At 44.5% G+C, this 12,500-nt stretch overlaps 1 protein-coding gene across 2 annotated transcripts in view; it reads right to left on the bottom strand.

Moving 5' to 3' along the window:
• Positions 1-12,500, bottom strand: part of LOC147023033 (uncharacterized) — a 135,336-nt gene that overhangs the window by 1,980 nt on the left and 120,856 nt on the right. For both annotated transcript variants that reach the window (XM_085888034.1, XM_085888035.1), the window contains 2 exons: positions 5,009-5,197; positions 1-1,021 (listed from right to left, as the gene is read on the bottom strand). The exon at positions 1-1,021 is cut by the window's left edge and continues 1,980 nt beyond it. In XM_085888034.1, coding sequence (XP_085744160.1) covers positions 492-1,021; positions 5,009-5,197 — 719 coding nt within the window. In that variant the 3' untranslated portion in view covers positions 1-491. The remainder of the gene's footprint in view (positions 1,022-5,008; positions 5,198-12,500) is intronic.

Genomic DNA, 12,500 nt, shown 5'->3' with positions numbered 1-12,500 from the left:
AGGACAAGGCTAACAAGGATATTTTCTTAAAGAAAAAAAAGCTCCTTCAAAAGCGAGAGAAATCCTAGACTTTGTTAAAGCTAGTGTTTGTCTGAGTTAGTGGACAATTCAAACAATACGTTTTATCAATTGGGTGTTGACAAAGGTATGTTGACCACTGTTAGAGAAGCAAAGTACTGTGGATGTTTTGGATGTTAACCCCTCAAGCGCCACAAACGGTTCACTCTCGAAACATCAATTATTTTCTTCCCAAGGAGGTTAGCACACCTTAGTCAACCTTCAGTTGATAAAAAAACAAAAACATCCCACAAAAGTCAAACTTTACCTTGAATAGATATTGGGGTTTTTGTTTTTTACTCTTTTACATCAAACGTAACCATAATCCATTGGGCATTTGCTCAAGGATTGAAATTGACTCCAATAAATGCCACACAACAACTAGCCTTCAAGAATGCTTCGACAGCAACCCAAAATTCCAAACGGTCCAGCCGCTATACTCGACTGTTACAAACATATTCCACCAAATCAGTCACTCCAAGGAGGTCATCCTCTTCCTCCTCTTCCCCAGCACCCTCAACAAGAGATGCTGCCGCACAAAGTAGAGGTGGCTGTCCTCCAATCCCGACATTTGTCTGAAGTCCAGGCTTTTTAGATGAACCTCCAGCATGCCCGCTCGCCTTCACGTCTGCCAGAGGACCATTGCTTCTGGCTCTGACCATTCCCAGGTCGTAGCCCAAGGAACTTTGATTGCTGCTGCTGTCAGTGTTGTTTCCATCTCCATCTCCACAGTCATCGTCACTGCTCAAAAGGCGCTGGCGGAATTTTCTGACAGTGGTTGGACAAGAAGGAGAGTGGTGCGGCGTGAGGTCCAACTGTTCACCGTTCCCTCTTACTCTCCTCTCTGCTCCGACCACCACCTCCTCCTCCTCTTCATCATTGTCGTTGTCGTCTTCCTTATTGATGCGATGAAGGCGCTTTCGCGGGGGTTGTCCTTCTGATCCACTGTAAGATTGATAGCTTTCTGCAACACATCAGGCAAGGAATTAAATCGTTTTCTACATTTCCAAAGTAAAATTGCTATGCAGATATTGAACGATTCGACATGTTGAGCAACAGGAAACGAGGAAGCATTCTTCATATTTGTGTGTGTATGTATGTATGTATGTATGTATGTATGTATGTATGTATGTATATTATATATATATATATATATATATATATATATATATATATATATATATATATATATATACATATACATATACATATACATAGACATAAACATAGATATAGACAGATATAAACATAAACAGGCATAAACAGAGAAATGAACATAGACATAAACAGACAGATATAAACATAGACAGACATAAACATAGACATAGACATAGATATAGACAGATATAAACATAAACATAGACATAGACATAAACAGGCATAAACAGAGACATGAACATAGACATAAACAGACAGATATAAACATAGACAGACATAAACATAGACATAAACATAGATATAGACAGACATAAACATAGACACAGACATAAACATATACAGCTCTGGAAAAAAATTAAGAGACCACGGCAAAATTATCAGTTTTTCTGGTTTCACTATTTTTAGGTACGTGTTTGAGTAAAATGAACATTTTTGTTTTATTCTATAAACTACTGACAACATTTCTCCCAAATTCCGAATAAAAATATTGTCATTTAGAGCATTTATTTGCAGAAAATGACAACTGGTCAAAATAACAACAAAGATTCAGTGTTTTCAGACCTCAAATAATACAAACAAAACAAGTTCGTATTCATTTTTAAACAACACAATACTAATGTTTTAACTTAGGAAGAGTTCAGAAATCAATATTTTGTGGAATAACCCTGATTTTCCATCACAGCTTTAATGCGTCTTGGCATGCTCTCCACCAGTCTTTCACATTGCTGTTGGGTGACTTTATGCCACTCCTGGCACAAAAATTCAAGCAGCTTGGCTTTGTTTGATGGCTTGTGACCATCCATCTTCCTCTTGATCACATTCCAGAGGTTTTCAATGGGGTTCAGGTCTGGAGATTGGGCTGGCCATGACAGGGTCTTGATCTGATGGTTCTCCATCCACACCTTGATTGACCTGGCTGTGTGGCATGGAGCATTGTCCTGCTGGAAAAACCAATCCTCAGAGTTGGGGAACATTGTCAGAGCGGAAGGAAGCAAGTGTTCTTCCAGGACAACTTTGGAAGTGGCTTGATTCTTGAGTCCTTCACAAAGACAAATATGCCCGATTACAGTCTTGCTGAAGCACCCCCAGATCATCACCGATCCTCCATCAAATTTCACAGAGGGTGTGAGACACTGTGGCTTGTGGGCCTCTCCAGGTCTCCGTCTAACCATTAGACGAGCAGGTGTTGGGCAAAGCTGAAAATTGCACCCATCAGAGAAGATGACCTTACTCCAGTCCTCCACGGTCCAATCCTTATGGTCTTTTGCAAACCTCAGCCTGGCTCTTCTTTGCTTCTCATTGATGAAGGGTTTTTCTTCTAGCTTTGCACGACTTCACCCCTGCCCCTCGGAGCCTGTTTCTAACCGTGCTCGCCGTGCACTTCACCCCAGCTGCCGTTTGCCATTCCTTTTGTAGGTCACTTGATGTCATCCTACGGTTGTTGAGTGACATTCGAATGAGTTGGCGGTCATCCCGGTCAGTGGAAAGTCGTTTTCGCCCTCTGCCAGTCTGAAGCTTTGTTGTCCCCAATGTCTGCTGCTTGACCTTGTTCTTATGAACCGCCGTCTTTGAAATTTTAAGGATGGAAGCAACGGGACGCTCATTGTATCCCTCTGCTAGTAAAGCCAGAATTGAATCCTTCTTTTCCTCACTCAAAACTTTTCTTTTCAACTCTTTTCACATGGTCAATAGTTTTTTTTTTTGGATTCCAATTACTTTTGAGGTACTACTAGCACTGTTTTTGCCATCCAGCTGGTCCTATTGCAAGAGCATAGTGATGACCACAGCAGTGGTTTTTATACTTTTCCTTGTTAAATATGATTCAGTTCAGGTGATCACCTAATCAGTACCTCACTAAGTAGAGTGAGGTGTGCCTGTGTTGGAATTCAACAGACATTGGAATGGAATGCCTGCCATACATGTAGAGATGCTGATTAAAAAATTTTTTTTCGGTGGTCTCTTATTTTTTTCCAGAGCTGTATATATATATATATATATATATATATATATATATATATATATATATATATATATATATAAATATATATATATATATATATATAAATATATATATATATATAAATATATAAATATATAAATATATAAATATATATATATATATATAAATATATATAAATATATATAAATATATATAAATATATATATATATATATAAATATATATAAATATATATATATATATATATATATATATATATATATATATATATATATATATATATATATATATATATAGAACACAAATACATTTACATATGTATGTATATGTATAACACGTAGATATATATACACACACACACACACACACACACACACACACACACACACACACACACACACACACACACACACACACACACACACACACACACACACACACACACACACACACACACACACACACACACACACACACACACACAACATAAGGTAAAAGGTAAAGGTAAAAGGTAAAAAAATAAAAATTCACATTAGGTAAAAAAATAAATAAAAACTAAATGTGTACTTCAAAGATGCTCAGAAAGCTCAAGAGCGTACGAGCAGAACAGATACTTTTGATGGAACGTTTTCTCATCTCGTGTCGATAACATTCTTCTCATATACTGTGATTTCAAAATTTAAGTGTACAAAGTTAGGTTTATAAATCATAAGATTATAAGTTAGGTAACAACTGCTAAATTATAAGATTAAAAAAAAGATCCAAGGAGAACACGCGAGCAAAGAGGAAGAAGAGGGGGTTTTCTCAGCTCATGTTGGTAAGATCGTTCCGTGATAATTCTGATAATTTAGTACACTTAAATTTTGAAATCACCGTAAATCATTTAAGTTTATAAATCATAAGCAAATTGTAAGTTTATAACTTTTAAGATTAAAAAAAAAACAATACATCGAAGGAGACATGCCAGCGAAGAGGAAGAAGGAGGCTAAGGAGCGTCCAGAACACAAAAGAGACCACTTACAGAGGAGTAAGATGCAAGCAAAGCTCAGAGGTGTAATAAAAATTGGAGTGGCAATTGGGAAAGCAGATAAGCATGCTCAAATTATGAGCATGCGTGGGTGTGTGCGAGCGTACACGTGTTCAGCACGCAAACTTCAATGAGCATGCTGACAAAAATTTTTTTCCATGAGTACAAAACCATTTTGGAGAACCAAACTAAAACGAGAAGGCACTCGGTAGAGCACATACCTCTGCCACGTAATACCTGATCCACGAGAACATATCAGGCCCATGACATTTTTGAAATATCGTGCTATACAGTACTACGTCGTTCTTGGCCCGATCTCTCAACGGTGAAGAATCACTTTAAAAATTAAATAATTCTTGTATCCAGATCCAGATCTTCACGAAAATAGAAACGATTCGTCTTTGCGACACACCAAACGGGTCCAAGTTTTGTCCAAATCCGTCCACAACTTTTTGAGATATCGTACTACATATAGTTTTTGGCACGATCTCTCAATGGTGAAGAATCATGAAAACAATTATAGTGATTGGATCCGGATCTTCACCAAAATCTAATCAGTTCGTCCTTGTTACACGTCAAATCTGTCCACGAAATTTCATCCGGATCCATTCACAACTTTTTGAGATATCATGTACACAAACAAACAGACAGAAAGGGGTGAAAACATAACCTCCTTCACCTTCAGGGGCGGAGGTTAAAAAGTGTGACTGTGTGTGTGTGTGTGTGTGTGTGTGTGTGTGTGTGTGTGTGTGTGTGTGTGTGTGTGTGTGTGTGCGTGTGTGTATATATTTCAAGATCCCAGCTCACCTTCACTGCCCCAGCTCCAAGCAAGCTGCCGTCCCGGGCCTCCCACCACCTTCTGTTTGTGCACTCCCCACACAGGGGACGCAGCTGGTGCGGAATCCTCAGAATCTTCGCGGTAGTTTACGGTACGAGTGGCTGCGCGGCGTGAACAACGCCGATGAAAATCGACCACCTCTCCACTGAAGTCACTTGCTGGGGGTTGCGATAAAGGCCGTAGTATTTCTCAAATCACAGTCCAACAGTATATGTATGCAATACTACCATATTAAAAACCAATGGTTTTGATATTCAATTTAAAGAGACCAAAAAAAAAACAACCAAATGAAGCTTTCATGAACAAAACCTCTGGAATCTTCATGGAAATTAATCTGCAACTCCATTATTAGAAAATGAGAATGCTGTCATAGTTAATTCCAAAATGTTTCAAAGAAACATGGCAAACCAGCTTTAATCAGTCCGTGGCAGGATGAAGGCCTCCCTCAACTCATGGTTAGGTGTGTGTGTGTGTGTGTGTGTGTGTGTGTGTGTGTGTGTGTGTGTGTGTGTGTGTGTGTGTGTGTGTGTGTGTGTGTGTGTGTGTGTGTGTGTGTTATATATACATCATATGTCTTACCATATGAAACACAATGTGTGTTTGTGTGATCAATGTCTGTCCCCCTTCAAAAGGACTATTGAAGAAAGGTTTTAAAGGCCAATCTTTCAGCACGACTGTGTGGTCACGACGGTCTATTTTTTTCAGAATAAAATAAAAAAATCGAAAAACATTTTCCATTAAAGAGTAATTACGTATTCTTTTGGAAATGCAGACGGTGACTTTCAACCAGGCCTCAATGGCGGTGTACAGAAGCGTTTAAAAAAAACACAACAATAAATACAAGGCACAGGGAGGTGAAATTAGCTGCACGTGATGTGCAACGCGCGCAGAGCAAAATGAGAATAAAGAAGATACAAGCACATCTGACTCGAGGCCGAGGCTTCAGGCTTTGGTACGCTCACGAGGGTGTACCCTCAAAATTAAAGGTCCCAGAAGATAAAGAAAATAGGGCAACATTTGTACATGTAGTGTTGTAAAATAATGCTTTTTCTTGCTACAAAACATCATATCATGCTTCCAGTCTCTCACTATTTTGAATAAAATAATTCCAACCCGTCATTTTTGATGGGCTTTTGCACGAGTATTTATATAAAAGCCCATCGAGCCGTTGAAATAACACCAAGTGAGGTGACTCAGCCTGTCATCCTGAGGTCAGCAAAATGAGTACCAGCTCAGGTCAGGTCAGGTATGGGAGCAGGTGCCAGAACAGCGCGTCGCTGCGTCCACTTTCCGCCGGTACTCCAGGGGCCTCCGTCTGGCCATCCCCCAGGCAGATACCAGGCCCATCCCCATCTCCTTGAGATGATGGTCAACCTGTTGCAACCATGAGGCACGTGGTCGACCCACTGGCCTCCTCCACTCATGAGACTCCCTCGCTGAGAGAATCTGATGAGCAGGATCAGCGTCAGGAAAACGAGCCACATGTCCATACAGCCGCAACTGACGCTCATGGAATATGCAGGTAACAAATCTCATCCGAGTCTCTCTCAGCAACCGCTCGTTGGACACAAAATCCGACCAGCGATAGCCAAGGATTCTCCGAAGAGACCTGGTACCAAAGGAATTAAGTCTCCGTCTCAGATCCTTGGTCAGAGTCCAAGACTCGCACCCAGAGAGCAAGACTGGAAGTACCAAGGACCAGGAGACTCGGACTTTCGTCCTCCCGCACAGGTACCGGCAGCGCCACACCCCATGATCCAGTGAATCCATGACTCCCCAGGCCCGACCCAGACGTCTATTGACCTCTGACTCGCAGCCAGCAGAGACATGAATATCACTGCCAAGGTAAGTGAACCTCTCCACGACCTCAACATCCTCACCACAAACAGACACAGACAGGACAGCAGCATCCAATATGTCACCGAAAGCCTGGATCTTAGTTTTGACCCAAGAAACCCGTAATCCCAACGGCTCCAACCCCTCATTCAGCACCTCGAGGGCCCCCAAGAGGATGTTTAAAGTCTCCGCAAAGATGACTGCATCATCTGCAAAATCAAGGTCCGAGATCTTGACATTCCGAAACGATGCACCGCAACTTGATCTCTCCGACATCCTCCCTAAAATCCAGTCCATACAAGTGCTGAAAAGTGTGGGGGCAAGTACACATCCCTGACGAACTCCAGTAACAACTGGAAATAAGTCAGAGATGGCACCACCACACTTCACAGCACTCTCAGTACCAGAGTAGAGTTCAGACATCAGATTGATCAGTTTTGGTGGCACCCCACGAAGACCAAGAATCCTCCAGAGGACATCCCGATTCACTGAATCGAACGCTTTACAGAGATCAACATAGGCTGCAAGCAGCCTCTGCCGAAACTCTCGTCTGCGTTCGGTGAGGACACGAAGTGCAAGGATACGGTCAATCGTTGACCTCTTTGGTGTAAAGCATGACTGCTCTGGACGCTGGTGCTCAAGCAGATGGTGGCGAACCCTATCAAGAATTATCCGAGCAAAGACCTTGCCCGGCACTGAGAGCAGCGTCACCCCTCGGTAGTTGTTGCAGTCTTGGTGATCACCCTTCCCTTTCCAGAGAGGGACAACAAGGCCCCTGTTCCAGTCAGTTGGGATGATGCCTGTGTTCCAGGCAGAGCACAAAACTGCATGCAACGACACGAGTGCAGCATTTCCACCAGCCTTGAGAAGTTCGGCATGGATGCCACAGATCCCTGGAGCTTTGCCCCGTTTCAACTGGTTCACCGCAGCCCGTGTTTCCACAAGCGATGGTGGACCACAGTTGATTCGAGGGTCAGCAACAGGGATTGTAACACCCTTGACGTCCAACTCGACAGCTGGGGGATCAGCCTGGTACAACCGCTCAAAGTAACCGGCCCAGCGGGCCTTCACTTCAGACTCCTCTGTCAAGAGCCTACCACTCTCTGCTCGAACTGCAGTGCTCCGAGGGATGGGCTTGGATGAACGTAATGCGCGAATTCCCCTGTAAGCGGGACGAGAATCACCTGTCCACAGGTGATGCTCTACCCCTCACAGATTCCTCGCACATAGACCTCCTTGTCCACCCTCAGTGCACGTACAGTTTTACGCCTCAGCTCCCTGAACAGCTCAGCTCTGCCATTCAGCCTGGCCCTGCGACTCTGGTCAATGGTATCCAGTGTCCCTTGAGAGACAAAATTCTTCTTTGCCCTGCGGTGAACTCCAAGGCATCCACCGGCAACATCAAGGACGGTGGTCTTGAAGGTGCTCCACAACTCTTCAGGACCCCCCAAAGCACCCAGACCCCCCAAGTGTCCACTCAGCCTGTTCGCAAACTCCTCAGCTACTCTCTCATCCCTGAGCTTGGCAACATCCAGCCTAGGCTGGGATGGTACCATTCTCCAGGATTTAAGCTGCAGCTTTAGAGTTGCTACAACAAGCCTGTGGTCAGTATTGAGGAACTGAGCACTCCGGTAGACCCTGCAGTTCTGGATCATCCTCCAACGACCGTCAATGAGGACATGGTCAATCTCCTTTGCCACACCGCCAGCGTTGAAATACCAAGTCCAGCGATGAGCTTGTGGGCGCTGAAACCATGAACCAGCCACCCTAAGTCCATGACTTCTTGCAAAGTCAAGGAACTTAGTGCTATTCTGGTTCATAGTTCCTGACCCATGGGGACCAACACACACCTCATAACCATCCCTATCAGTTCCAGTCGATGCATTGAAATCCCCCAAGACTAGAAGTGTATCTCGTCTGGGGCACTGATCAACCACAGACTCGAGTGTGGCGTAGAATGCATCCTTCACGGTGAGATCACTCGCCTCAGTCGGAGCATAAACAGAGACCAGGGAAATGACACCTAAGGAGTGACGAATCCTTCATCTCATAATACGCTCGTTGACCGGTGTTACCTCAATTATCATTGGGGTCAGCTTATTGGACACAGCTACAGCAACTCCTTGGGTATGGTAACCATCAGAGCGACCAGACCAATAGTAGGTGTAACCACCCACCATTATCTCGCCGCAATCCGGTCTCCGAACCTCAGAGAGAGCTGCAATCCCGATGTCCAAACGCTTGAGCTCAGATGATAACAGAGACAGGTGATGATCCTCTCTTAGGGATAGGACATTCCAGGCACCCACCCGAAGGGACCGCCTCAGGTTAACCCAAGGAGACCGCCGTCTGGTGGACGACACCTCAGCACCACTCCGACACACTCTCCCGCAATCTGACCCAGGGATGTTACCCCGTGGTTTCCCTCCTATCATCAAAGATTGGGGGTCCCGAAGGCTTTGCCCCAATCCCGTCATCCGGTGAGCTGCCCAGGAGGTACTCCCACGGAGTGGGTTTTCAGATTTTTTTGCGTTTTGCGGAATGAAGGGTTTTACGGTGGCCGGAGTGCAAATCCTACCACCAACATCCTAATAAGAAGTGACCCAACTGCAGGAGGACGTCCGCAGACACAGTTGGGCACTAGATATGGATGGCCGTTGGCTCACAAGGAACTCCTCCGCCCTTTGACAGGTTTTGTTTTTAATCCTGCTGGGTGTCCATATCCAAACACCCTCCTTACCAGAAAACCTGGTGGGGGAGACGGTTTAGTCGCCGACAACCCGACCATGGAACAGGTTAGTACAGGTTTACATGGTACCTGTAGCAGGTTACAGATCGAACCTGACCTGACTTTCGTACCAGTTGACTGGGGTAAAAAGCCATTTGAGTATCCTGCGTTGGAGTGGGTGACTGAGCACGAACGGCTCGCTCAGGGTGGCGGAACACGGTTGATGTTCTTGTTGTTGTTGTTGAATTGTATCTGTGCTGTCCTGAAAACGTGTCATCAGAACACGCTTTACCTTGTAGCAACTGCCGATTGTACATCTCGATCTGGACAAACTGTACCGCCATCAACTCTATGGTGCTCAGCAAGTGGCTTACACACTCAAACTCAAGCAAGCACTCCAATGAAATGATTGATAAGGATGGCTGGGTTGGGAAATTATAGCTATGTCCGAATGTCCAAACTATGGCCGAATTAGAGAAATTAACACTTTTTAGGAGTCGGAACTGCTGCTAAGTTCCAATTTGGAGCTCAAATCTTGTAATTCAGCTTAGTTTCAGAGATTCTCGAGGTTATCACATGTGCGGAAATGAAATAAAGCCACGAAAACTGACGGCTCTGGGCGTTTATAAGCATTGCAATGTGCCCAGCGATTTGTAGCTCTGATGAACAGGCATTCGATAATATGAGTGAGGAAAGTGAGACAAAAAACATCTATCATGAAGAAATCATTGCAGCCTGTTCCAAGTCAAGGCATGGATGAGCAAGCCAAAAACCATGGTGGCTTCAGACCCCAGCGAGGTTACCCAGGACTTGCCTCAAGACTCCAGAGAGTGAGGTGGCCGAGGATACACCTGATAAAGGGTATAATTAAATAACGCCATTAATTATCTTCAAAAAGGGTGTTTTAATTAACTCAAACACCAAATTTTCACTCAAGCACTTCCTTGGAGTTCCCTTAATATGAATGCAAAGGTTCAGGCTGCAAGGTTTCATGGTTTTAGAGTTATGGAGGAGACACACATACCTTATTAGTATTAATATTGTTACGGTCAGGGGTATGAGGCTCACCACGAGGGGAAGCACTCAAGCTTCTCCTGAACACCCAGTCCTGAGGCCGCTGACCACAGATAACTTCACGGTCCAAAGGCCTAGAGTTCTTCCACAGCCATAGCCACTCGACTTCGACTACCAGCCTAGCAGGGTTACGCTTCGATGTTTCCACGACACCTTTCTATTGGCACGGAAACCTAACTAGAGGCCACGCCCTCAGCACCATACCTGGAGATCTTCTGCCGAGAAGATCAGAGAGGTGCAGCACCAGCTAACAGAGCGAATTAGGTGTGGTACAACTTCCCGTCTAACTACAGTTGTACACTGTCGGACTAATGAAGGAAAGGACAACCGAGCCAAATTGGAAACGCCAACTACCAATTATTTATTTACACACACACACACACACACACACACACACACACACACACACACACACACACACACACACACACACACACACACACACACACACACACACACACACACTGAAAGCGAGTTCTTACACCAAGAAAGCAAAAGGCACAAAAGAGCAGATTTAACTATAACACATAGTCTTTATTATATAATCCTACATAAACAAAAGACATGGCCATTATTCAATCTGGGGAGAAGAAGAACTTGAGAAGAAAAGAAAGGTACGGAGAAAAGAAAAGTAGGGTCGACTCTTATTCTCTCAACTCACAGCCCAACAGGCCTGCGCAAATCCAAATATATTGGGGAATGGGGGGGGGACAATTGGGAAGATGGGCAGTGGCGATGTGGTGCAATGGAACATGCAGCCACGTTTTTGAGGTGACCAGATCCAGTAGGCAAGTCCTCTTGGCGTCCCAAATAAGCCAGTTGCAAGCAGCAATGTTTCTGCTGCGTCCCCATGTCCAGCCACGCCCCACAAACCAAGCTGCATTTGAGGCTTTTTTTACTGGCCTCCTTCATGGGCTCCCTCCCTCTCTGAACACACTCGGCGCACTCTCAGCTCCTCGTTGAACAAGCTTTTTGGCATCTGTCCGTTCAGTGCCTCAGATTCTTCCCCCCTCTCTGGGTCAGGCTTTCTCCCAGTCTCATCTCGTGTGAGTCTCCTTCTCATTGGTGCATGATCTACAAAGCATCTTGTGGGAAAATGCTGCTGTTTCTGAAGGAACTTTCAAGGCAGCCCACACTCCTCCTTTCACATGCCCAAGACCACGACAAGAGCCCCCAGCCCCCTTCCTCACGTGCAAGTGTTCATTTTACAATGCACCACTGTATTCTGCCTGCAAGATGTTTGGCACCCCACCATGTATGGGAAAAGTGTTGCATGCCAAGTGCATGCATGCGAGAATGGACACAGTCCCATGCGGTGAGGGTAATCCGATTGGCCCGAAAGATTAATGACCACAGACACACCGAATGTGCCCAATGAAGCAATGCGCGAATGGAATGGCAACGGAGAGGGAAACAGACCGATGGGGTAAAGGAGGGATTGTTGAAAGGAGGAGAGGGAGGGGGGAATGGACCAATTAGGTGAAGGAGGAAAGATTGAAAGTAGCAGAAGGAGGGAACGGATCAATGGGGGTTGAAAGTTGCATAGGGTTTAAATGGATGGATGGGATGGAGGAAAGATTGAAAAGACCAGGGTGGGGGGGGGGAGGGGGAGGAAGACATCACACCGGAGAGATACAAACCAAGTCCACTGATGCCCAACCCAAACCCCCGAAATAAGGGGAAAAGGTCTATTTGCACATAGACTAAAGAAATAAGTCATCCTTGGGTCTCCTACATGCCCATGTATGCTCTTCCCTGGGGTAAGTTTCCAAAACCATATACAGTATATATATATATATATGTATGTATATATGTATGTGTAT

This window comes from Eptatretus burgeri, chromosome 7, assembly GCF_056783735.1.
Source record: "Eptatretus burgeri isolate ZD-2024b chromosome 7, Ebu_testis_v1, whole genome shotgun sequence".
Classification (NCBI taxonomy): domain Eukaryota; kingdom Metazoa; phylum Chordata; class Myxini; order Myxiniformes; family Myxinidae; genus Eptatretus; species Eptatretus burgeri.
This window is presented reverse-complemented; position numbering and strand designations above follow the sequence as displayed.